The following is a 27578-nucleotide window of genomic DNA, read 5'->3' as shown; positions in this document are numbered from 1 at the left end:
CAGTCTAAGCAACTGCTGAAGCAATGTTTCTCAGTGTATTTATATAGTTCCAGGGGACACAGGGCAACTCCTTAACAAAGCTCTCAAGCCTCCTTTATATCGTATATACATCCCACCATACATTCTGAAAAAGATTTATTCCAGTTAAACACCGTGCTCTGTTCTCTCTCTCTCTCTCTCTCTCTCTCTCTCTCTCTCTCTCTCTCTCTCTCTCTCTCTCTCTCTCTCTCTCTGTGTCACAGACACTGAGAGTAGAGGTCAAAGGACAACTTGCAGGATTTGGTTCCTTCCACCTTGTGGGTCCTGGGTATTGGATATAAGGCTTGGTAGCAAGCAAGGTGCAGAGCCATGTCTCTGACCGCTGTAAAACCAAGTTATACGGTGCCTGCCTTCTTTTAGACACTCTGGGTGCTACGTTGTTTATGACGTTCTTCCTGGTTCTGTCTATCTCCCTCTCCTTCATTTCAGACATTAAAGCACAAACGAAGTCCTGGTTTCTGAAAGTCTTTAAAGCTAAAACAGCAAAATTGAGTGCTCTGGCGTGTGCTAGGTTCATGAGAAACTACACTTCCCAGCTTCCCTTGTGGACTGCAGAAGTCATTTCCTGTTGGAGGTCCCTGCTAGCGTCACTGCCGGCAGGAAACTGATCTGAATGGAAACCGGGGGTCAGTATCATTTTAGCATACGCTAACTCAAAAAGTTCCAGGGTGTGATCTCGTGCTATGTTTTTCTTACATATTTAAACACAGTAAAACTTTGGGGGAAAATTTCCACGTGACAATTATCACGACAAAACTTCAGGGTGGCTACTTGGAAACTCCCTTGCAAAATAGCAAAGCACTTGTGACCTTCATAAAAATGTGTTCTATTGACTGATAAAGCAGTGCTCAGGGTAAGGGCCTAGGGATGAAGGATTTGTTAATAATCGCGAGGATAGATTCGATTGATGCAGAATGCAAAGTTCGTTGGACCTCTTTGAAAACAAGTGTTCTCTTCACTGAATCAGCATTAGGACCTAAACGTAAACGATACTCAGGATTTTTTTTTTTTTTTTTTTTTTTTTTTTTTGTGGGGGTGTTACCCTGGACTCTGCTTTGGGTTAATTCTCCATTCCAAAATACCCAGCCTCAGCCTCACTACAGGCTAATCTAAAAAGCTCCCATTGGTAAACCTCTCACCTAGCTCATTTGTTAAACTCACGGTCCAAATTTGGCTTCAATATGCACCGGACAAATGGCTACTGCTGGCCCAACGTCTTTCGATTTCTAATACTTAAACCGATTGAGATAATCCCACAAGACAGAACGCTACCGTGGTTTGAGGCACCTCCCCCATAAAACATATGGCTCGTTTTAATTTTCCTCAAGGCCCTGGCTTACAAACACACTCAGGACTCGCACGCCCTCCTTCCATCTTGGCTGTAGGTTCACCTAGGAGTAAATAACGACCGTGGGGTTTGTAGCCATCTTGGCTGATGATTGAATGAAAAAAATAAATGAAACGGGAATGAAAGGACAGGTATGGTGGTTCAGAAAGTTTATTATAGGCATTACACAGACAGAGGCAGACACATCTGGGAGCGTCCGGAGTGGTCATGACCTTGAACCATGTGGGGAGAAGTGGAGGGGAAGAGAGAGGGGGCATCCAAGTGCAGCTCCTAGGAGGCCAAAGGTATAGGAGGAGCAAAAGAGGTAACCAAAATGTATCTCGTAGGGAAGAGCCTCTAGAGGAAGGGCAGCCCAGCTTCTGGGCTGGAGAGCTCAGGGTAGAAGGCAGGATAGTCCATCCACACCCAGTGACAGGTAGAGACTCAGAGATGCTGGGAGATTCTGGAGGCCAGGTCTGCCTTGGTATGTTAAATAGACACCTCAGCTGCTGGTCCTGGGCTTGAACTTAACGATGACTAATAATCGAGAGGACAGATAGATGGGAGCACCATTTTGGTTAAGGTGACTAAGGGGCACCCCCCCACACACACCAGCTTAACACTGGATTCTGTCTTTAGACTAAAGAAGCAACATCAGTCTTCTGAGATGGTTTGTTTTAAAACTGGATCATACGAACTGTGATGGCTGTGTCTTTGTTAGGCATTAGCTCTTTTGTGTGAATAATATTAAAAAACAAACTAGCATTTTGTAAAAAGTGTATTATAAAGGATCAGGAAAATGAAGTTTCAAGTCTCTGTGGACTGTATTTATAGTTTAAAGTTTACTTGTTACTAAAAGATTTTTAATTTAAGAATTACAGTTTTAAGGTCAAACTTAACAGAGATCCAGTTATAAAATCCTGGTCTGATAAAAGAGCTACTCAGTTACTGTAAACTGTTAAAGATATCTGAGGCATACAGTGAATGGTTTGTCATGCTAAATACAAATGCAGTTTATATGGGGCAAGCTTGGAGGCACACATTAAAGAATATATTCCAGGAAATTGTTAATAACTAAAATTAGACTTCAGCAACAACAACAACAACAAAAAAACTGTAATAGTTTTGTTTTGTAAAACTGTGGTTCAATTTTAACCCATCTTTTGATTGATTTCTGCTAAAGGTTCTCTCTCTCTCTCTCTCTCTCTCTCTCTCTCTCTCTCTCTCCCTCTCTCTCTCGCTCTCTCTCTCTCTCTCTCTCTCTCTCTCTCTCTCTCTCTGTGTGTGTGTGTGTGTGTGTGTGTGTGTGTTTGTGATCTTTGTAGTTCAGTAATTATTCCTGGGATTGTTAAAAAACAAAACAAAACCATAAAAACAGTTCTCAACCTGATGGTGGTGGGGCATGCCTTTACTATTCAGTTAGACTAATCATTTAGTTAAAGATATAAGTAAATTAAGCTGGGTGGTGGTAGCACATGCCTTTAATCCCAGCACTTGGGAGGAAGAGACAGCCAGATCTCTGAGTTTGAGGCCAGCCTGGTCTACAGAATGAGTTCTAGGGCAGACAAGGTTACACAGAGAAACCCCGACTCAAAAACCAAACAACCGACCAAGAAACCAATCAAAACAGTCCTCAGCACTGCAAGAGGGTATCATAGTGTCTCCTGATACAGGTGTGTCCTTTGCCTTGTCCCCACTTCACCCCTAACAAAAGACATTTGGATTCTGCATTGACAAGTTGGGAATTAACTTGTAATGTAGTCAATAAATCTAACAGTCTCAGTTTCAGATCGGTGGTACTGAGACTTAGTCTTCCTTGGGAGCATCTGGACGGTTTGATGCTTGTCTTCAGATGGTTTGTTTGTCCAGTGGTCTCCGAGTTGCTGTCCTGGTCAGATGTTTCAGAGTGGGAGCTATCTAGGGCTTCATTTACTTTCTGGAAAGATACAGTATAATCTTGAGAGGAATGTCAGGCACTTCCCATTGATTAATTTCCAGACCTCACCATTCAACATAGTTAGGCTGCTACTTCTTTAGCAAAAAAATGCTTTTGGGAATCAGAAATAGCCTTTTTCTTTGGAGTGAAAAAATTATTAAAGTTAGCATCGCTAAATGTAATATGTGGGGATTTAGGTGGGTCTGTATAGCCATTTTTATTTAAAAAGTTTTTGCCATCTAAGTATTTGAAAGTGTCGTTCTATTATAACTTGGTCCCTGTAGATTGTAAGGGATCCAGTAACATGATTAATAGTCCATGGACTGTAAAACTCCTTAGAGCATTTGCTAGTACAGGCAGGACCATTATCAAATCTTAGTTGTAATGGGAGTCCTAGAAAGAAGATTGTGTATGATAAATAATTAATGGTATCTGAGGTTGTTTCACTCAGTGACCAGAAGCAAAAATCACATTGGATAAGTATTTCAACTATTATATCCACGTATTTTGGAGATTTTACCCTTTGAGGCTTACTTCACAAATCCCACCAGCAGATGGCAGTGGTGTGGAAGAATTTATGAGAACCTGGGGGCACCCTGAAAAGGAAGTATTAGGACCGTCTTGTCTTTGGCTTGAACCTGGCAGATGTTAGCACACCTGGCAGATGTTAGCACACCTGGCAGATGTTAGCACACCTGGTAGATGTTAGCACACTGGCAGATTAGAATAAGCACAGATATGAGTTGTGAGTAAAGGTTGGGTTTATTCTGTATACACATCTGGAACAAGTGAAATGGCATTTGTAGTGGGGTAGGTTTAAGTTTTGCTGTTTCTAAAAGAGAAACATAACGTTATATTATATAAGCCAGTTAACACATTTAGTGGTTGAGAAGCATCTAATAAAAGCCGATTGATTACGAGTTCAGACTGTTAAGGGTACAGCCAGTGGTGGGTACAATCTTTTTTGGGTTTGACGAAGAATTCGTATATAAAACATATGCTCCTTGTCCTTTTGAAGAGCCATCAATAAAAGATTAATAAGAAGTTTCTATAAGATTATTGGTTGTAGAATTTTAGGTAACATTTGTGGTTTAAAGAAGAGATTTTAAAAGATCTTAAAAGGTGATCTTTGGGATAATGACTGTCTACCTATAAGTCTCGTGTAACATGCTAATGATTCCTGCCAATTATAATCAGCATGAAAGAAATAATCTACCGGCATATTATTTCATGGCACGATAATTTTTATGGGCTCATTACCAGTAAGTTGCTTAAGATGCTGCCTTCCTTCCCATCATTGTCAAGTCTGCAATTTCTTGTAAATAAGGAGTTATATACAAAGAGTTGCAGAGAATTAAGTCATGTATAGATTTCCATAAGACTGACGTTTAATCTCCGTAGGGAATGAGAAGGAAGGATAAATAATTGATAAGGAAGTAAGAGATTAGTTCACTGAGCTACTACCTTAGCAGCTGCATCTTTCTTAATGAGTTAATAATTTGTTCCACACCAGGTGTTTCGCTTCCAGGTGCAGGTGCTGGTTCGGAATGCAGGAGTCTGTTGTGACAAACCGCTAATTACAGTTACCTTTTCCTTCTACACAACACCTGTACATGGTCCACCTGTCATGCGGCTGCATTTAACCTTGTGTTAACTTTGTACTTAACATTATTTAACTCATGTTAACCTTTTTAAAAAATGTCTATTTATTTTATGTATGTGAGCACACCAGAAGAGAGCACCAGATCCCATTACAGATGGTTGTGAGCCACCATGTGGTTGCTGAGAATTAAACTCAGGACCTTTGGAAGAGCAGTCAGTGCTCTAACCACTGAGCTGTCTCACCAGCCCCCAGCCCCCATATTAATCATGATGTAAAAGTTTTCCTCATATAACTTTGCTTGCTAACGTTCTCCACAAAGTTGGACAGTTTTTACCTCCTCATTTATGCTCTGGATCTTTGCCAGCTGTTAAGTTTTATCATGGCCCCTTGAATGGACCTTCTTTTAAGGCACTGCTGGTCCCCTCTTTACCCTTGAAGCTGTTACTAAGAGATGGCTGACCCCCCCCCCAAACAGTTTAGGTGATCTCGTAATGGGACTAATGGGCCATGGTCCATATAAGTCATCACTCTTTTTGCCACGCTGGACATTGTTTTTTGGACTCAGAACTAAAACAGCTGGATTTTTCTCCTGTGTCACCTAACCTTTGTGTCTCAGCAGCTCAGATTAGCTTAATGTCTTTCAGGACCAGCTTGAGTCCTTGTCAGCTGCTGTGCTCCAAAACTGAAGAGGACTAGCTTTGACTACTGGGGTGGGATTTGTGCTCTCTTGTGGACACACTGCTTTCAGGACAATAAATCCTAATTGGTTTGAGATGCGGCCCTGGAGAAGACCAGAAACAACTCCAGCACAGGCTCTGGCTTCCTCCCTCTGGCCCTTCACTGCTTCTCTGCTTTCCTCTGTATTATCTGCATCCTTAACGTTTTGACCTTGCCTTTTACACGCTGTACTTACTGAACTTCGCCCTCTATCCAAACAGAATGTCCCACATTTCCCAATAGCTCTCACCCTACAACAGCTCCGTCCACTTCTGATACATCAACAAAAAGACCTTTTGTGAGCTGTGGAGAAACTCTAAGTGAAAGAGGCCTTCATCCCTTTCGTCCTAGGCCAGACACAAGTCCCTACATTTGTCCGCCGTTTCCCCCGTCCCTTCCTGTAGCCCCGACTCTCTGTAGCCCTCACCTACTTTGGCAGCTCATTTTGGTACAACAGTCCTGGCAATGGGGCCAGTCACTGTCACCCTGAATCCCCTCCTCAGCCACTTCCTCACTGGTCCACTCTGTCTCTCTCACCTTGCGTCCTCAGTCTTCCCAGAAAACCTCTCAGTTTTACTCTGCAACCAAAACAATCTGTTTGCAGCCCTCTAATAATGATTTTCCAGTCTCTTCAGGGATCCAGGATGACATTCAAATGATCCATTGGAGCTGATCAAGTTAAGACTCTGCTTCGTGACCAGAGTCTCCTCTTCAATGATCCTGAACCAAGCACTCTGACAAACACCCTCCTCAGCAGAAAAAACAGCTCTAACACCCCTGTCTTGCATTTTTTTGTACCCTCTCAGAGTTTGTGATGATAGTTTCCTGCTGAAAGACTACACTTCCCAGCTTCCTTTGTGGACAATGGAAGTCATTTCCGCCCCTATAAGGGGCCTCATCCTATCTTCTTCAGAAGGCATTTTGGCCATCTGCACACGTGAGCGATAAAGCCCTTCCTTGCTGTGAATAAACATGGTCCCACCTAAGGTCAGACTAAGCCTCTCTTTCTTTCCTTCTTCCATCCCTCTACAGCTGCCTTAAATAATCTAACATAATCTAACAGTTTGCATGTGCTTTTGAGCATGTGTTCTGAGCATGTTTCCAAAGGTTCATGTGTTTCATTCTTGTATGTGACGGGATGCCGCAAAGAAACTCTGACATGCCTGCTCCATGATTTGGTTAAGATTTTATTGTAGGCACAAGAGAGAAAGAGAACAGACAGAGGCATCTGGAGGAGTGCATCGCAGAGAGAAAGAAGTAGACAGACCATGGCCAGCAGGCTTGACATGGCCAGGGCTGGAAGGCAGGAGAGACTAGGGGAGACAGTGGGAGATGGAGACTGGGGAGGGGGAGATTGGGCGTGAGTGACTGGTCTGGGGGCTTTGAAATGCATAACAAATACTTGTGAGGAGTGACAGAGGCCAGCGTGAGCTTTGATATGCAGCCATAGGTATGTGTCAGTGGAACCATATGTCACTTCTGCCCGAGGTAAGGGAAAGGACAACTCTGTCAGATGGGAACTTCCCCAGGAAGGTGGCCTTATTTACCCTCCAGACATTCCGCAGACCTCCCCTCTGTCGTGGACAGCTGAGGGAACTAGCAGACCAGCCTTTTACTGAGTAAAGGGAGAAGCAGTGTCTCTTCTGTAGCTGCTTCTCAGACGGGGAGGGTCGTCCCCGCAGTCCAGGAAGGGTGGAGTGGGCTGGGGTGGGGGATAGGATCCTGTTGGCCTAGTGAACCTCAAGAGAGAGAGAACAATTACATTGGCTTACCAATGGCGAGGGACCCTCTGATACTTCTGACCACTGATGGATGGAACCCCTGAAGTTTACATGAACTGTTCTAACAAAGCTTCACAAGTTATCGGCATAAAAGAAGTGTGGGTATTTATTTACCTGTAATAAGACAGATTTCTTGGCAGGGAAGAAAACAAAGGGGTGGAGAAGCCCCTTCAAGACTGCGTTTAGAACACAACCAAGGGAAATTAAAATTTTTGAGCCTGTGGCTACAATAATTTTTTTAAAAAAAGTTTAGCAGCCAGTGTTTTACCAGGACTGGAGGAACGCCTGAGAACTCTGCCGAGTAAACCTTGAAGTCTTCACATCAGGTCTCATCTTTAAGTCTCATCTTCCACAGGGTTTAAATTATTTTCACACACTTCAATTCCCTCAGACCTTTGCAACTCACAATAAACTTTAAACTTTCCCTTTGTCCTGGAAATACCCAATACTATGAGGCTTAGGTATTTGATTGCTAGACAAAGTCACTGAAAGGCAAGCTCTTCTGAATCAGGGAATACTAAAAAAGCAAGTTTTGGGTAATAGCCTGGCTGCTTGGGTTCGATTTTACATTGAAATCTTTTTTTTTTTTTTTTTTTTTTTGTGAGTTTATTATTAGTCAGCAGGAAGCCTGTCAGCAAGGCAAACATGTCTGTGAGCTTGCTTGTCTCTGCTGGAGACCTAAGCTCTGGAAAAGGCAAGGCCTTATTTTAAGTAGGAAACGGTCAGAGGAGGCCACTGAGGCCTCGAGGGGAGAGGCTGACTAAGATTAGTGACTCTGTTGTGTCTTCGAGGGGAGAGGCTGACTAAGGTCTCTGTACTGCTCCTGAACTGATAAAGCACGTAGTCAGCATCACCAGAGATCTGCAGATAAGTTTGAGCAGGAAGTAGAAACCAAATGGCCTCTGTGTCAATCAAGAATGACAGATTTACCTGCTACCTGGGCAGCCAGGATGGTGATCATGATGGCCTCGCTGTGGGCAGAGGTTAACGAGTTTCGCAGCTACACAGGGCATCCATCAGCCACCGGACCCAGAAGGTCTAAGAGATTTTCCTGTGGAACTTGAGAAAGCACCCTGGAGAGGCAGAGTAGGGGAGCCGAACCCACAGTGCCCACAGTTTGGGCAGGACCCAGGCCTGGTGAGCCGGGGCGCCGTTCTTTGGCACACTCGAAGCAAGCCAGGTGCAGTCTGCAGCCGCCCTTCTTTCCTGTTCCCAGAAGCTGGTATTGTTGTCTATTAGGGTAGAAGATGTTCAGACTTCCTGGTAGGCACCAGAGAGGGACAGGGGCTGTGGCCAGATAACGGAAATGGCTAGCTAGCTTCTTCACCTTTGACTTTGAGGAACAGCCTCAAGGGGAGAATCCCTACCGAGGAACTGGCTCAACTCGTTCACGGCCTGATGAGGACATGTCACACGTACTTTCATAGTTTCGTAGTTTTGGACCAATCAACCTCAAACTGACCAGCCCTAAAGAGGGGGAGGCAGGCTCTTCAGATACTTTAAAACCTCAGGACTCCGGAGAAGAGACTGGGGTTTTAGGCTTGCTGAGCACCCTCTCTGCTTTACAGAAGATCGTTTTCTTCCTCGGTGTGTCTGACGCACGGGTGTGTTCCTCGCCCCAAGTAGACGCTTTTCTTAAACTTCTGGTTCTCTCCGCCGTGCTCCAGATTTCTCTTTGAGCTCTATCGCCCTTCTGGTTTTTCCTGCCTTTTATTTCTTTAACTCCAATTAAGACCCCTAAATTCTATTATTATTATTTTTTTAGATGGTGTCATTTTCGGGACCTGTCTCCGGATTTCTTCTGAAGACGTTGTAATTTTGGGACCTCATCTCCAGATCTCTTTTGAGGACCACTGACTCATCAAGGTAAGAGATCCAAGCGAGATGGCGGTGGCCCGACCACAAGGTGGATTGCTCAGTGTCTGTCACAAAGTTACGGTAGCTTCCAGGCGGAGGTGCTCAATCAGGAGATGGCTGGCAGGAAGCCGACCTCTGGTTGAGATTCCTGGCGCCCTGCAGGGGCGTTCTCACAAATGCCTGCCCACCCTCACTGGTGTGATCCTTGCTCTCACCCCAACCCGCCAACAAAGAAAGGCCGGATGCAGTGGTGCTCCTGAGGCAGAGGGAGGAGGAGCTGCGAGTTTCAGTCAGCCTAGTCTGTAAGAGACTAGATACAGATAAGAAATGAGGCTGTGGTCCAGATACTCCCTCCCACCGCCGAACTGGTTTCTAAGTCTTCCAAGTCTCGGTTTATCTATAAAATACTTACGAATTCCCTCATCTCTAGCAGTACATACGGAATGACCATACCTTCGTTAAAGTTTTTAATCTTTTTAACATCTCAGATTATCCATGCGGTTTTGTCATAACCTAAAAATATTCTTTATCCCCCCCACCCCCGACCCCATGGGATGATTTCCATTTTTACTTTGTGTTTTGCTTTTGTTTTTTGAGACAGGGCTTCTATCTGTGTAGCCCTGGCTGTCCTGGAATTCGATCTGTAGACCAGGCTGGCTTTGAACTCAGAGATCTGCCTGCCTCTGTCTCCCCAAGTGCTTGGATCAAGTCTGCGGCCACCACTGCCTGGCCCATTTTTACTTTTTATATTATAACTAAGAGGTTAGAGCGGCATAATCTAAAGATTTTAGCGTCTTTATTCTACAAGGAACCTTATTTGTTTTATAGAACCATTTGTGTCAACTATTGTACCTAACAAAAAATAATTAGTCATCAAAATGGTCACAGTTTCAAATATGGATATATTATGATATCAGGGAATTTTATGTTGAGCAGTCCAGAAATTAACATGCTCTGTAGCTAGAGCCAACTCCAGAACAAGATTCACTACTGGTTTGGTCAATCTCTCACTAAGCAGACAAACCAGAGCCAGGAATCATGTAGGGAAGGTCACGTGTTTGAGTGCTTAATTTCTGTTTCCTTTAAAAATTACTCCATGTTCTAATATTCATTCTTTATGTCCAAAATGTTTTGTTTTGTTTTTTAAGATTTATTTATACACTGTAGCTGTCTTCAAACACCAGAAGAGGGCACCAGACCCCATTACAGATGGTTAGGAGCCACCATGTGGTTGCTGGGAATTGAACTCAGGACCTCTGGAATAGCAGACAGTGCTCTTAACCACTGAGCAGTCTCTCTAGCCCCCCCCCCCCCAAATTTTTTTTTAATTGCTCCCCATACTTAATTTTTGGCCTGAGTAATCTTTAAAAATATGATCAACTGGGTGTGGCCAGATTTCTGAGTTTAAGGCCAGCCTGGTCTGTGGAGTTCCAGGACAGTGAGGCTACACGGAAACCTTGCCTCAGAAAACTAAAAGAAGTAAAACAGGTCAACTTAGGGAGTTTAGTCCCTCCCTCTGCCTTTGCCTAAGCTGAGTGGATTAATTTAGACGCAGTGTTTGTGTAAGGAGTGACTTACTGGCTGTGTCGTCTTACCGGCTTATAGCACAGTCAAGGAAGGCTCCTCTAGGCTTTGTGAGCCACATGGTATTCATTATTTCATCACCTTAACTAACTGAAGATGCTTTTTAACAATTGGTTAATAGCTTGTTTATGAAAGCACAAACAACCATTGCCCAATTATACTTTGTTCCCAAAAGAAAAACCATACTAGGCAGAAGCTTAAATGAATGGGGCCAGTCATTAGCCCCCGGTAGTCAAAACACAGAGGCAGGATGTTTCAAGACTCGCCACCTCAGCATGAATGCAGGCTCTTTCTGGAATAGTCTCATCATTTTACAGCAAATCAAATTACTTAGGGCCATCTTTCTTAATCTCATCTGGCAGCTGTTTGAGTCACAGGTATGACATCATAGAACAAGTTAAAGGTGACTCTGAGTGGATCTTTCTATATAGTGCATTTGGATGAAGGATCAGTTTTCAAAAGTACCCCATCTTCAACCCAGCAAGATAAAATACACACCCACGGGTACCCTTAGACCAGTGGTTCTCAATCTGTGCACCGTGATGCTGGGGTCACGTATCACATAGTTACATTGATTCATAACATTAGCAGAATTAGTTATGAAGTAGCAATGAAATAGTCTTATGGCTGGAGATCACCATATATGAGGAGCGGTATTGATGGGGCACAGCTTCAGGAAGGCTGAGAACCGCTTCCCTAGACAGAGATGATCATATACTGACATCTAAATCACCATGGTAAACATAGATTAAAGACTTGTTCTTTGGATACGCATGGGCTAGCCTTGGTGAGCTAACCCACGATCATATTGATTGTTGGGAATATCAGCTAATCACTGCTTCAATGACCAACAAAGAAAATGACAAAAATAACATTTATGCAGCAGAGGAGGCAGTGTCTGGATCAATGGGAGGAGAGGCCTTTGGTCCAGTGAAGGCTCATTTTCCCAGTGTAGGGGAATGGTAAGGCGCTGAGGTAGAGAGGGTGGTTGGAAGAGGGAGCACCTTCATGGAAGCAAAGGGAAGGGTAGGAAGAAGGGGGGGGGATAACATCTGAAATGTAAATACAGAGATTATCCAATAAAATAATTTAAAAAGTTATACATATATGAAAAATTGTTTTTCAGGAACTAAGTATTAGTATGTGACTAATATTTTTAAATTATTTAAAGATAATAATCCCCAGCTGCTAGTCAAGTGGCATAAAATCAGTCCCTTGTGATTCGGAAGAAATCAAATCTGGATGTTTACTCTGTTCATATAAGGAAATAAAAGGAGTCATGTACTTATATAGATGGGTGTAGTAGCATATGATATAATATCATCATTTAGGGGAGACAGGACAGAACTAGGAGTTCAAGGCCAACTTATATAATAAGATTCTGTGTACAAAGGAAGGAAGGAGAGAGAGAGATTGTACTTTTATGAAAACTATGTAAATACAAAAACTTTAAAGAAGAATGACAAAAATATGCCTACATTCTTACAAAACTTTGTATCTTCTCTTGTTAAACTATGTATCTCTCCTTGAACATCATTCCCCCCCCCCCCATGGTCACGTACTTGTCCTCACCAGTCAGTTTGAAGGACACAGCATGAGTGAAGAAAAGCATCATCACATCTAATAACTGCTGCAACCCTGAGTAGATACATCACTTAGGTATATGATATTTTCTTTTGCTGAAATAAACGTGACTGTATATCTAATCATTTTTGTAATATTTAACTCATAAGTATAATTTTTTAAAAAAGAATTGCAGGTATTTCTGAACAATGAACTTCCTCCCTTCCTCTCTCCCCTTTGTCTAGAGACAAAGTGGTAACATTTTTTGATAGTTTCAAACAAGTATACAGTGTGTTTTATCAAGTCCACTCTCCACTCCCCCTCCTTCCATTAGGGCTGTCAGGGTGGGCACGGATGGAGGTTCTATCCAGACTCCAACTAGAGGCTGGGTAACCTACTGTTGTGGTTCGGGGTTGTTCAGAGATTCTCCAGTCTGACTCAAGTTTTCTTTTAGATAATTAGACATCTATTATTATTATTATTATTATTATTATTATTATTATTATTATTATTATAATAAAAAGAGACCGGCCAGGACCCAACCAGAGAAAATTTTCTAGATAAGGCCCCAGCTACTGTTAGCACAAGGTTTATAACTGCAAAAACCATAAAGTAAAAATTTAGGGGAGCCAAATTAACTTGTATCCTGTTTTGGTGCAGGCGAGGCTTGGTTTTGTAACAGACGTTCAGCCAGTGCCTCATCTATCCATCCATCCAAGCAAGCGAGCCAGCGAGCGGTTCCTTCAAAAGCAGAACTTAGCAGTTAGCTTGTGACCCATTACCTTGTAGGAATAGCTGAGGCAGTGAAATATTTTGCAACAGTCAACAATTTTTTAAAAAAACAGTCCAACTCTACCAGGAAGTGCTCCATCTCAGGCCAGCAGATAGGGTACATTCAAGGTAGGAACAACTTCCTAGTGACTTAAATAAGCTGAAAACATGTTTGTTTGTTTGTTTTTAAACAGGCCAAGTGCAGTAAGTTTATCCCATAAGCAGCATTCAACTGCACACTCTCCTTAGCCAGACCTATGAAAAGAGTTGTTTACCACCTTCAGCAGCCATCCGTAACAGTACCCTTCAGGCTGAGGTGGGCCTCCTGAGTTGTCCTTAACTGTGCTAGGCTGGCTTGATCTTGTACAGGTCTTATGCAGGCAACTCCAGTCACTCTGAGTTTTTTTTGAGTGTAAAAGCCTTGTCAGGTCCAGAAGACTTTCTTTCAGCAACCTTCCCTGAACTCTGGCTCTGAGGATCTTCCCACTCCATCTAGTTTGGCCTGAGCATGGGAACTTGCTGTGATGTAGATGTCTCACCTAAGGACCAGTGCTCCACAATCAATCACTTTCTCTACTTTACCAGCTGTGAATCTTTCTAAGAACGGCACCGAGAGTCTGCTGGATGGGGGCTGAAAGCTGCACTGTGCTATGTTTGTAAGAACAGGTATTTAGAAGGTAGTTTGATACTTAACAAAGCAATAGTTGTGAGTTCTCCACAGCCTATGCCCGACCTCTTCAGATACATGTTCTGAGAAAGATTCACCTCGTGATTAAGCAGAGCATCCCCAGGAGACCATCTAAACAAGCTTAACACACGACACAAGGTCAAGACCAGACCAGGCAAACTCTGATACTAGGTAGGTGCCTGAAACAGCTCAGACCCAGTGAGATTCGCTCCTTCCAGCTTCTCTCTCTAGCTGATTTCCTGATGGGTACATTTATGGATTTTCTTCCCACCAAAGTTTAGAGAACAAAAGAAAATATGATACTTGGCACGTTTTTTATTCTCCTAAAAACATTTTGTTTTGAAAACAGGCTTAGTCTTGTCTGTTTATTCAGGTTTTTCGTAGGGCAAACTTCTACACCATATCCATGGAAGTAGGCGAGGAATTCCCAGGTTTCCTTCGAATTCGGCTGAAACTTGATTTTCTGTATATATGTGGATAGAGTGTTGGGTAATATTTTTTGTTAACAATTGTAATTGTTAATAAAACATAGAGTTTAAATTAGAAGAATAAAACATTCCCTCAGTTTAAAATTAAAATAATTATTCTTGTATAATTTATATTACTTAATACATTTACTCACAGGATTAGCCTATCAGAGACCAGATTCCACCTGCTGTATTAGCCTATCAGAGACCAGATTCCACCTGCTGTATTAGCCTATCAGAGACCAGATTCCACCTGCTGTAGCAGACACCGCCTAAGCTTCTTTTGCAAAAGGAGGTTTAAGATAATATTTCAGGAGAAATAGAACGTAAATAATCGATATTCTTATATATTAGTTTTATATTTTCCTGTGTTAATGTGCTTCCTGCTCTGTACATCTTAGCTCTTTTAAGAGCGCTGCAGGCAAACGTCGTTCATGGTCCCTTCAGCTTCTTCCTGGTCGCTATCAAAGCAGGCCTTTGATATTGGAATGTAGGTGACGTATAGCAAACATCAGCTCTGCATGCCTGCTCGGCAGGTTGCTCAGCATTATTGTCAAGATACAGCAACCTATCAGGTTGGAAATCTCTCTGAAAACATTACAGAAATGTACAGTGTTTCATAGTAAATGTTTTTGTGCTTCCGATATCATCTTTAAAGTTAACGTTTATGTCTCACGGCCAGAGCTCCATGTAGCTTACTTTAAATTTTATGTCATAGAGGAGCCCGATGCTCACGCCTTGCTGAAGCGATGAGCATGAGCAGTAGGAATGTGGCTCCCAGGGAAGTTAGGAGATAAACGAGGCCCAGTGTGGACTCATCACTCTGTGGTATGTGGTAACGTGCAGCCTCCCAGTCATGCTCTCCCCTGGAGAATTATCTAAATGTTTGCGTTCCCACAATATGTGTTCCCAGAAAATACTCTTTTCCTGAGAATGCAAACCTGGCTCACAGACCTCTTCTTTAGTCAAGCCATTTCTACACTAGGGAGTGGCTTTGACGATCTCAGAAAAAAAATTGCCAATAATTCATTTATGGCACCTAGTCAGTATACATGTCCTGGAATTTTCAGTTGAGAATACTGCTTGACTTCAAATAACTCCAAAACATGGAAAAGACTTGTCAAGGCAGCCTCTCTGCATCAGCATCAGCAGCTGCACAGCAACAACAAACCAAACAAAACCCCTGAAAACCTAGAGGGAAAACAACCGAGACGATTAAGACAACCGCTGTGCAGCCTGTTTCCCTGATTTCCTTTCTCCAAGGCATCAGAGTGCTGCTAGCTCACAACTGAGAAGCAAATAAAAAGGCACAGAGATTAAGAAAGCAAACTGCCTGAGGAGGAGGAGGAGGAGGAGGAGGAGGAGGAGGAGGAGGAGGAGGAGGAGGAGGAGGAGGGCGAGGAGGGGAAAGGGGAGGGGGAGGGGGGAGGAGGGGAAAGGGGAGGGGGAGGGGAAGGAAGAGGAGGAGGGGAAGGAAGAGGAGGAGGAGAAAGAGGAGGAGGAGAAAGAGGAGGAGGAGGAGGAGGAGGAGGAGGAGGAGGAGAAGGAGGAGGAGGGCGAGGAGGGGAAAAGGGAGGGGTAGGGGAGAGGAGGAGGAGGACGGGAAAGGGGAGGGGGAGGAGGAGGAAGAGGAGGAGGGGAAAGGGGAGGGGGAGGGGAGAGGAGGAGGAGAAAGAGGAGGGGAAAGGGGAGGGGAAGGAAGAGGAGGAGGAGAAAGAGGAGGAGGAGGAGGAGTAGGAAGAGGAGGAGGTGTAGGACGAGGAGGAGTTTGGGAAAGGTCGTTGAACTTGTTTCATGGGACCATTAAGACAAGAAACACTGGCCAGGCTACCCTTACACATGGTAAATAAGAGGTGGATATCTTTAAGCATCAGCTTCACTGAGATAGAGTTGGGGGGTTAGGTGATCCATGTATTTAAAATAAACAGTTCAGTGCCTTTTAACAGTAAGAAAGAAAGAAAGGAAGGAAGGAAGGAAGAAAGAAAGGAAAAAAGAAAGAAAGAAAGAAAAAAAGGAAAGCAAGCAAGCTGTTGTGGTTTAATGGGTATGACTGTAAAGTAAATCTTTATCAGGAAGCTCAAATTTACTAGCAGCAGCTTGTGATACATGTATTATCCCCACTCCACCCCCAAGACAGGGTTTTTATGTGTAGTATTGATTGTAGACTAGACTGGCCTCGAACTCATAGAGATATGCCTGTCTCTGCCTTCTGAGTGCTGGGATTAAGCAGATGTAACAAACAGGCTCGTGTGTAAAAGTGACACTTTCTAGATCATTTACAGATGACAGTGTGTACACTGCTTACCTGCAGAGATGCTGGACCAGACCAGTGACTGTCTGCCAGTTGCATCACGCTTTTTCATCGTCCACTGAGAGGGCCGATGCTGTGATCTCTGGGTACAGTGATAAGTCATTGGGAATTGGTTCAGTATTTTGTCCATTTAGCAGGATAGCAGTGTTAGGTTGACCTCCAAGGCTTATGACCTGGCTAGGAAGGAGTTTTGGCCCAGATAACTGAATCAAGTAAAGTTATGTTTCTTGTAAGCCAGCCAAAACCTCAGCATGGATGGGGGAAGGGCTCATGAGAATTCTACTGGCTAGTCACAGGCCCCATATCAGATAAATACTTCGCAAGTATTTTCTATTATTCTATAGTTTTTTTTTTTTGCATCTTTTTGAATTAGCTGTTTTGTAGGATACATTTCTAATATTAACAATATTTTCTCATTGGTTATTTTTGCTTTTGATTTTATGTTTAAGAGATTTTGCTTAATATATGAGCACAAAGATTTAGTCAATTGTAAAACATTACATGCTTTAGTTCTTTTATTTAGGCTACTGACCTATTTTTAGTGAAGTTTTGTGTATTATACCAGGTCAGAGTCCGTCTGTTTCTTTTGGGGGTGGGCAGTTTCAAGACAGTTTTTTCTCTTTGTATCCCTGGCTAAGCTGGAATCCACTTTTTAGATCTGCGACCACAGGCACACATCCACAGGTCCTCATAGAAGACAAGTCACAGTTCGGATGTTGCCTTTGCTTATGCCAGACGCCTTTCAGTTTTAGCATCATCTGAGTCAGGTTTGGAGTTCACGAGTCCACCTGGGTTCCCAGGAAGCTCCATTTTAAAGGAGCTCTAACAAAAGGTTCCGCTTCTCACAAATTGAATGGCCAACGTTGTTTGCGAGCTGTTTGGACCTGGTGTGTAAAGAAAGTAGCCAAACCGTTTTGACGGTCCAGAATTCAGGAAGGGTGAGGATCATATTCTATGCTATGTGGAGGGGAAAGGGGAGAGGCTGTACGGAGACAGAGAATAAAGCAGTTAGAGATACCTGATGGTGCTCCGTCCCTTGCTTCTAAGCTGTTTCTGAGAATAACATAAATCAGCCCCTCTAGGCCTAGACGGCTCCATATTTTCTGGCGTGTGGTTAGTGACGTTTGGTTTAATTCATCTAAGCTGGTTTTGACTAAAATGACTAAATAAGCCATGTTTTAAGCTGCAGCTTTGAAACAGGATAACTTGGTAGATTTAGAGTCTCTGCTCTTGAGTTTTTAGCAGGTATCTGACCTGAGACGGCATTCTGAATCAGACAGACAAACAGACAATCCTGCTTCATAGTCTATTCAGAATACAGTTGCAGTGGACTTCCCGTGGAATCCCAGCGTCTATGAAAGCATTTGAAAAAATTTGAAGTTCGGCTGTGTTCTAGCATTTTCAAACGGTCACGAGAAACCCGATTATTCATATATATATATATAGCTTGTCAGTGATTTTAGTGATGCTGAATGTGAAATGACACTTATTACTTTACTATTAATGATTTGAACCCACCTATGTCTTTTAATTTATTTACTTTCTATTTGTCAGTATTCTGATTTGACAGTTTCTCAACTCCAGAATTATGACAGAAATTTCTATAAAACTAAAAATTATGCAGTCTTAGTAATTCTGTTATAGAAGTAAAAATAAGACAATTACATATACTGTCTAACATAGGCATTTGAAGGGTGGCTGTAGACCGTGTGTTTCTCTTGACTCTGAAGCTTCAGTGTCCCACGGTCATCATTTCCTGTCACTTTTGAGTGCAAAGGGGGAAGGTTTTTTGTTTTTTTTTTTTTTTTTTGTCTTTTGTTTTTTTAAAGCTACATGTTTTTCAACTTCTTTTCCTTTTTAGATCTAGATCTTTAAGTCTTTCCGAAGCAGGAAATGTCTGGCTTCCTACGGGAACCCATTTCCCTCGGGTGCAAAAGGGCTGGCTCAACACTTCTCAGTCTTTAAGGCAGAAAGCTCCCTGCCGGGGAAGGTGACTTGAGGGTCTGGAGAGGGAATGGCTGGGGGGACGGTTCGGTTCGCCTGTGTGAGCAGCTGCTGACTCCTTATCTCGCTGAAAATGTGGTTAGGAAGTGAGTTCTAAAACACATGTTACAGGAGTGGAGGAGGGGATTGTGAAAATGCTTCCTTCTGAAGTAGGGACCTAAGCAAGAGGAAGGAGTAAGACAAAAGATGCCTCAAGACCTTTAACAACAACATCAGCAACAAAGTGTCGGACAATAAAACAGAATTAGTTCTAAGTAGCTGTGTCAGGGAAACTGCAACCTGCTTAGACCAGGTTTTTTTTTTTTTTTTTTTTTTTTAATTCATTTTAGGTTGCATTTAAAGCATCAAGCCACCATTTTGTCATCCCCTCCCCACTGGCGTTTAAATTTATATTCCACATTTGAGAGATAGTTCCAACTCATATTAACCGGCATTTGCACCTCTCACACGTTTACCTTGTGTTTTCAAAGCCTCCCGTTGAATACTATTAAGTGTCCGGATGTATTTGCAACCGTAAATGCTTCATGCACATATTTTAAAGGTGAGCTTTAGAATGTGCTGAATGATCGCTGAATTGTGAGGTTCCTGCTAGCCCGCAGAGACACCCGCACTGACCACTTCTCAAGCGTGTAAGCGTGTTTGTGTTGCATTTCAGCGATGACTTACAAAATGAAGAAAGAGCTTGCCTTTTGGACTGCTTCGTGTCTGCTGCTTAGCGTTGTTCCTGAGCTTCTTAATGCCCTGCCCGCGGAAGCTGACGATGCGACAAACGCAGGTAAAATATTGCGAAGATCGATTTATTTTAGCTTCTCAAAACCCTCAATGGAGTGTGAGGGTCGTCTGTTTTCATTGAACTAGAATTTTTAATTTTTAAAAAAATTTTAAAAAGTTTTTTTGCTTTATTATTTTACGTGTATGTGTGTTTTGCCTGCATCCATGACTTTGCACCGTGTGTGCAGTGTCCCCAGAAGACAAAGATACATTGAGTCTCTTGAACCTGGAGTTATAGTCTGTTACAACCCAGTACTTCATAGATAAAGGACACAGTTTTAATACTTAAAATTTGGCTTACTGGGAATCGAACCCGGGTCTTCTGGAAGAGCAAGTGCTCTTAGCTGCTGAGCCATCTCTCCAGCCCCCTTGATAAAAAAAACAAAGTGGTATTTTTTCTGAAGACGATTCTGGTATTGGGTATGTTAATTTTTAGACTATGCCACATCAAGCCACTTCGGCAGGAGAGACGGTAGAGCTCTGCAGTAAAGCTCAGCACTAGCTCTGAAGTATTTCAAGAGGTGAAGCTCGGAAGGAGAGTTCTTTATCTCTGAGCTAGAGAAGAAAAGGAAAAGCGCCAGCCACCCACCCCCTGCTTCTCACTGGTGTTCTCAGTCACGTGGCCGAGACTAGACTAACGTGGGGATCTGGCTGAGCTCCAGTTTCATGACGTGTGAGCCAAGAATATCAAGAATGAAAGTGTGTGCGCTCACCATTGTAGATTTCTAGATCCCCCAAAGTCACACTTTGTACAGAACTATTGGGAGAACTGAGGTAACAGGAAGAATTAAGAACTCGACAGCCTCGAGTTATACATAGTTCTGACAGGCGTTAGAGTCTCAAGCACGTTCTCCTCTCTAGGGAGTTTGTCCGGTGTCTTCCCTGCTCACAGAGGCTGGACAAAGCCATCCTCTGAGCCTGACACTGTAGGTGGGAGGGAAAATGGTGGCAAGAGGAGAGACTTAAATCCTCACAGCGTCATGGAGGGTTGTCAACTACACGGTCCAGGCTGACTGTACACGCACAAGCGTTTGCTTCAGGCTCAGAGGGCTAGGATTGGAGGCCGGAGTCCTGCAGCTACCGCCTGACTTAATATTGTGGATTTGAAGTTCTTTTGATCAATTAGTTGCACAGTCTTATCTAGGTCTGTTTTATTTCCGTATAATTTTTAATTAATTTTGCAATACCCAGAGGCACACAGCATGTGGACCCTTAGACACCTAGTTACCTATAGGTCCTAGATTCACAAACATTTTCCAGGCAAGTGGTATTGTAACACTCAGGCATCCCATGTCCTGGAACATTCCATATTTTACTGAGCTTCCTATTTGACATCCCAAGACTGGAAAGGAAACCAGATTGTTACCCTTAGACTAAGAGGTACAAAATATAAACACTCAATTATTTAAACGTAAATTATAACTCTGTTTTCTGGTTACATCAGATCAGATTGTTACATTATTCTACAAACTTTCCACTTTCCTGGGTACAAAGTGATGTTCCTTATTCTTTAGAGCATTATCCTCAGCTCTTCCAAATGTAAGAAGAATTATCCTACCCCTTTACTCCTTCCCGAGGTGCTCTGCTGTTCCCTCTCTAGTAAACTCTTCAGTAAGTGGCTATCATGTAGTTATTATAAACCAGTGATTGCAAGCTCCGTGAGAGGGGTTTGCTACCCCAGCGCACTGCCGCATCTGCAATAACAACCGAGTGTTGATACATACGTATTCAGGACACAGTTTTAATAATCAAGAAGGTTATCCCAATAATCCGAAACCAAGAGAGGCTTATGCCTTTCCTAGGATGGATGGATGTGTATGTCAGAAATGAACCTGAGCTCTTCCCATTGTCAGGGTCGTCCTGCCCGGGTGTGAGAAGTAACACGCTCAATGCATAGAATAAACTGATATGAAATTATGGTAACTTCATTAATATGGATATCCTAAAGAAGAATAAGCTAATAACAAAATAAAAAGTTGATAGTGCTTTTTGTCTTTAAGGGGCTGCTGTGAATTTAGCACCAGATTTTCATCAAAAATAATTTCCAATTTCATAAAGCATTTTCTAGAATGTTATGGAGTAGAAATTACACTACTAAATTGAATTATTTAATCCAAATACCATCTTACTTTTATCAGTGTGAATTATACCTGGTGTCATAGCCTATGAGGGTCAGCTCTGTCATTTGTTGGTATAAGTCTGAGCAACTTGATAAAACGTGCATCACAAAGAACATCTACAAAAGTAGATGATCTGCTTTTTTGTTCTGTTTTTGTTTGTTTGTTTGAGACAGGGTTTCTCTGTGTACCCCTTGCTGTCCTGGAACTCACTTTCTAGACCAGGCTGGCCTTGAACTCAGAGATCTGCCTGCCTCTGCCTCCCGATTGCTGGGATTAAAGGCATCTAGCATCACCACTGGGAAATCATTAGATGATTTTGCAACAAAGTTCCATGAGATTGTAATTACTCAGAAGAAAATTTGCCTGTTACTATTATAACTACTTTGAGGAAGCAACCCTCTTGTGGTACACTGTCTCCCTCTTGTGGCGAAATTTTTAAATAACAGGCTGAACTTGTGCTTTGTGTCTTACTGAACACACACACACACACACACACACACACGCACGCACGCACGCACACGCACACACACACACACACGCACGCACGCACGCACGCGCGCACACACACACACACACACACACACACACACACACGAGATTTCAGTAAGAAGATCTTATATAAGTCAGCCAGAGAGCAGAGAGTCAAAGTCTGTGTCCAGCTCTCTTTCGGGGTACACTGTCTAGGTCCCAGCCCAGAGACTGCGAGCCCACTGCTGTGTCTTTCCAGTCAATGAACCGAATCGAATCGTTCCCTGTAGGCCTGCGCAGAAGCCACCGCTCAGGTGACTCTTGATTCAAAGACGTTTGACTCCACCCACCACACGTGATTTCACCACTGCTGCAAGTGGTTGGGGCTGAGGAGATGGTAATGAGCTTGGCTTGTAAGACCAGGATCTGGTTTTACTCCAGAACGAACGTAAACACAAGCTGGACCCTGATGTTTGTCAGGCCAGTGTGGGAAGCCAGAGGAAGGCAGAGTCCTGAGGCCTGGTGTCCTCAGAGAAAGTCAGCCGGCCTAGCCTTCGAATTCCAGGCAGTGAGTAACTGAAGAGACAGCGAGCTTGTGCCCCCTCCTCTCCAGCATATCTGCAGGCATGTTCGCAAACGAGAAGTAAACAAGGAAGAAATAGATGGGAACACCCCAAGTTCTTCGTTAGAACCTTAACTTTATGAAAATATAGCTAGACGATATTAACCTAATATTTAACTATAATAATAAATTGCAAACGGAAGAAGATAGTTGAAGTAGCCTAGATCAAATGTATATGAATATTTTTCAAAAATTTACATTTTAAAATTGCAAACTTAAAAAAAACCAGATTTATTACTAGATTATCATCTATCTACAATGTATTACCTTGTTTTAAAATAATTTTTATATGAGAACATTGAAGTCATGTCCATTCATGTTTAGGTATTTAAAATAATTTTATGGTGAATGAAGCAATGTTTTACAGCTGTGCTATAACAGAGCACTGCTGCCCTCTAGAGGACAACTTAGTTTGTGCCATTTAAAGGTTCCAGCCCTTCCTTACAGATCATCTAAATCATCCAGTACGGGACCGTATATGCTCCACCACTCAGGTCGTTACTTGCTCCGAACCCATAAAAACCTGACTTTTCAGCTTTAATTTTCTTATTTAACAATTGATGGTGAACCCCATGGGAAGAACAAAATTATCAACCAACCAAACCTACCACATCTCCCAGAGACTAAAACACCAACCAGTGAGCTCACAGGGAGAGACCCACGGACTAAAACCCCAACCACTGAGCTCACAGGGAGAGACCCACGGACTAAAACACCAACCAGTGAGCTCACAGGGAGAGACCATGGCTCCAGGTGCATATGCAGCAGAGGAGGCAGTGTCTGGCATCAATGGGAGGAGAGGCCTTTGGTCCAGTGAAGGCTCGTTTTCCCAGTGTAGGGGAACGTCAAAGTGCTGAAGTGGAGAGGGAGGTTAGGAGAGGGACCACCTTCGTGGAGGCTATGGGAGGGGGAGAGGGATGGGAGGGGAGGAAAGGGGATAACATCTGAAATGTAAATACAGAGAATATCCAATAAAAATGATGGTGAGAATTGTATATTTGACAAAACAACAGCAAGGACATTATAATACTGTTGGGAGAGAGTCACACACAAGGTGTTTTAAATTTACCTTGTAGATTCTGAGCTGCGGCAAATGAAACCGCTGCACACCTTTTGTGCAATGAAGATGGAAGATGGGCCCTGCAAAGCGATGATAAGGAGTTACTTCTTCAATATGTTTACTCACCAATGTGAGGAATTTATATATGGGGGATGCGGAGGGAACGAGAACCGATTTGACACCCTGGAAGAGTGTAAGAAGATGTGCATACCAGGTAGGTGTCGGGGAGCGAGGTCTCAGTGCAGCTCCACTAGCTTTAGAAGAGCAACGTGATTTCCCAAGAAAGCCCGTTCTTTACATTTCTAGGGTTCTAGCTCACTGTTCTTTCTTGATTTTTTTCCTGTCAGTTATCATGAAATCATGAAGCTTCATTTATTACCGTCTCTATAGTGAGAAGGAGGGGAGCCCATAAGTCCGCAGAAGAGTTTCATATATACAGAGAAATTAATGCGGCTTACCTACCTGAGAGCTGGCTGGCAGGAAAACAGCGGTTTCCATATAGACCTGGCCGCAACTTTATAAGCAGCACGCTCTTCTTTTCTCTGAAGATAACGAATCAGAGAACTGACCGTTAGGCTCCAAAGATAAATGTGTATATGTAAATATATATTTCTATTATTTGAGTAAGCTTAGTGTTTCTAACACTGACTTATAAACAAGTCATTTATATTGAAATTTTGTAATACTACAAAAAAATTCAATATTTTATTCTTTCCATGTAAACTTAACCTGGTCTAGCTTTGGTGTTGAATTTGCAGCTGAAAGACTGTATAGTGCATGTGATGGGTTATTAAATTTTATCGGGATTTTTACTTTCAGTCACATCATAATTTTATAATATTTTAACAATGATTACAGATGTTAGAATTTGTCCTCCTACCTGATGCTAACGCACAGCAGGGCAGCTACAGGCAATGCAGCATTATGCCTTCCAAGAGCTCCACGGAAAAGTTTTAAAAGGTTTCAAAAAAAAAAAAAGCTATCTATTTGAGGGCGGGTAAACATTATGTAGTGTACAGTGTGTTGAAATATGACATAGCACCCTATTACTATGTATGATTCTACACGCCTATAGATCAGTTAAAATACGTTTGGAAGGGGGAGGTTGGACCTGCGGGTTCACAGTGACAGACGTTTGCTTGGCCTCCGTAAGGCCCCGAGTTTCACATACACTCACACAACAAGGGTCGGCAATGATGAAATGAGAGACAGAAATGGCAGCTATAATAACCTCCACGAAGCTTGATTCCTTACGACATTCTGTGTGAGGGGAATGTCAAGGGGACTGTGTAATCCTTCTAGTCGAGAGTGAATAATATCACATGGTTCACGATGGCCACTTATCTCACACTCTCCTTTGCAGGTTATAAAACGACAACTATCAAGACAGCATCTGGAGCAGGTACACTTTCACTTTACCGCTGACGAGCAGCCTCTAGCTCGCGTGGTTCTCTGTCCCTCTGCTGGGGGTTGCCTTTAAGGAGGTGATGTTTCCTAATTGGATACAGTGTAAACTTAGAGACCGCAGACAAGGTTCACCCGGAAGGCTCCACGGGAATTTACGGCACAGTATCTAGAGCATCGGTTCTCAATCTGTGGGTCGCGACCCCTCCAGGCGGTGCATTCTCAGATTTCATACACACCAGATAGTTACATTACAATTCATAACGGTAGCAAAGTTACCGTCACGAAGTATCAGTGAAGTAATTTCATGGTTGGAGGTCTCCACAGTTTGCAGAACTGTACTAAAGGGTCAGCTTACGAACATGGGCGCTGTGGCCCTAGAGACACGCAGGCTGTTTTAATCTCAGCCCTTGATTATCTCATTCTTCACTAATCGATGGTTAATCTCGGCACTGTGGGACTTCAGTAAACGCCGCTGGTGATGTATGCTCTGGAGTTGTTAATGGCTCTGCATGCAACCGTGAGCATGGATAAGTTAACAATAATTACCTCCGTCATATTTAGTGCGCACACATTTTGAATAAAGATTTCTTTTTACTAGATCTTACTCTTTCAGGACTTGTAATAATAGTATCCTTGTGTTAAGAAAACCAAGCTCCATTATTTTCCTGCCTGTTTTCAGTTTCCTGTTTATGGAGTCCTGCAGTACTGGCCTCTTCGGCATGGTCCAGGAGGTGACTATCACCAGATTCAACCCGCTTTGAATAGAGGCCTAGAGACAGATTTAAACCGGTTACCATTTATGACATTTGAACTGAATAGGAAAGTATCCAAAAGATCAAGCTGTTTAACTCAAAATCCTGAAAATCCTGAAAAAATTGTCATTTAAGGGAAGATGGAGATCTAAGGTACACTTAAATTTTACACGTTTTAACCCGCTCTTCGGGGAGCAGTTGAAAATATCTTTCACTAATTGGAAATCTTCACACATAACTTCCCAAAATTCAACTTAAAAATGCCTAAAATCGCCAGGTGGCGGTGGTGTACTTTAATCCCAGCACTCAGGAGATATCTGAGTTCGAGGCCACCCTGTTATTTTCTTTTTCTTTCTTTCTTTCTTTTTTTTTAAAAAAAGATTTATTTATTCTCTATATTAGTACACTGTAGCTATTTCACACCAGAAGAGGGTATTTATTACAGAAGGTCTCATTACAGATGGTTGTGAGCCACTATGTGGTTGCTGGGATTTGAACTCAGGACCTCTGGAAGAGCAGTTGATGCTCTTAACTGCTGAGCCATCTCTCCAGCCCTCTATGGTTTTTCTTAATTACCTATCTTCACTTTCTGTCAACTGGTTGCTTGCTCTTGACTTAATTTAATCCTGTTTACAATATTCAAGCAAGGCAGGAAAGGAGTGCCCATTCAGGCTGTCCCCACCTTTAGCTGTTCCGGCAAGATGGTGGCACGGCGCCCAAATTAGTCCAGAACTCCTAGCTGGGATTTCAGGCGGTCAGCTCGAGGTGGGCCAAACCACTTGGCCAATTTACTCATTTTCTTGGGACCCTTTCTGCTGATGATCTCTCTGCTTTCTTCAGATATTTCACTTGTCCAGTGGTTTCAGCTTCCTTAGCTGGATGCTTTTATTCTCCTAAAAAGATAAAAACAAAATCCTACTCTAGCTCTGTTTTTTTTTTTTATTTTTTAATTTTTATTTATTTATTTATTTTTTTTATTTTTACTGGTGGGTTATATCCTTCCAAGGGCAAAGTGTTTTTGGCAACAGAAAATGTATTATCTTTCCATTGAAATTAAAAAAAAATTCTTTTGAAAAATTGAAACTAAATATATCTTGGTATGTGTGCATAAATCTACCTATATTCCCTTTTCTCTTTATATATAAGTTCAAGGTTTAAGTGCATTTATTTTTAGATCACAAAGGACACTCACTGTGAATTTCAGCCTGCCTTTCCCAAGCAGCTTTTACATTTAAATCACTGTAAGTCTCATGTGCCTGGGCATTTGGAAGACACAGTTGCTCTTTTGTTTAGGCGTTAAGTCTAACTACAGAGCTGTTGGTTACCGTCAGGATATGAGCACCACTGTTCACTGTTGCCCTCCGTGGGCCACTGTCAGGCTGGTCCTTGCGGTTCATAGATGTTATGGCGGGCTAGGATTGCTGGTCACCTCCCTCCTTTGGAAGCTTCAATGGCACTTTCTGGCACTATGAGGGAGGGGGCTTTTGAGTTATTTACAGCTCAGGGGGTTCTGGGCTCTGTATCTGAAGTGTGTGGAGTGCATGCTTTTTAAAAATTTTAAAGCGCTGTGAGCAACGACTTCCTGATATAGAGAACAAGGTGCTTGTAGAGAATTATAGTTCATTTTACTTACCACAGAGATACATCTACAGGAGAAAATGAAGGAATTGAAACTTTGTTTAAAATACTCAAGTGTGGTAAGATTGTTAATTGAAATACATCAAGACACT

At 42.6% G+C, this 27578-nt stretch overlaps 1 protein-coding gene across 2 annotated transcripts in view; it reads left to right on the top strand.

The window, feature by feature from the left end:
• Positions 1 to 609: 609 nt before the first annotated feature.
• Positions 610 to 27578, top strand: part of TFPI (tissue factor pathway inhibitor) — a 39225-nt gene continuing 12256 nt past the window's right edge. The window contains exons 1-6 of one of the 2 annotated variants that reach the window (XM_080927552.1): positions 639 to 665; positions 6429 to 6609; positions 9169 to 9269; positions 19304 to 19423; positions 23706 to 23903; positions 25053 to 25091. In XM_080927552.1, the coding sequence (XP_080783678.1) occupies positions 19306 to 19423; positions 23706 to 23903; positions 25053 to 25091 (355 nt within the window). In that variant the 5' untranslated portion in view covers positions 639 to 665; positions 6429 to 6609; positions 9169 to 9269; positions 19304 to 19305. Of the gene's footprint in view, positions 666 to 6428; positions 6610 to 9168; positions 9270 to 19303; positions 19424 to 23705; positions 23904 to 25052; positions 25092 to 27578 lie in introns of both variants that reach the window. The other variant, XM_080927551.1, reaches the window with a different exon arrangement.

This window comes from Micromys minutus, assembly GCF_963924665.1.
Source record: "Micromys minutus genome assembly, chromosome: 13".
NCBI classification, from domain to species: Eukaryota; Metazoa; Chordata; class Mammalia; order Rodentia; family Muridae; genus Micromys; species Micromys minutus.
This window is presented reverse-complemented; position numbering and strand designations above follow the sequence as displayed.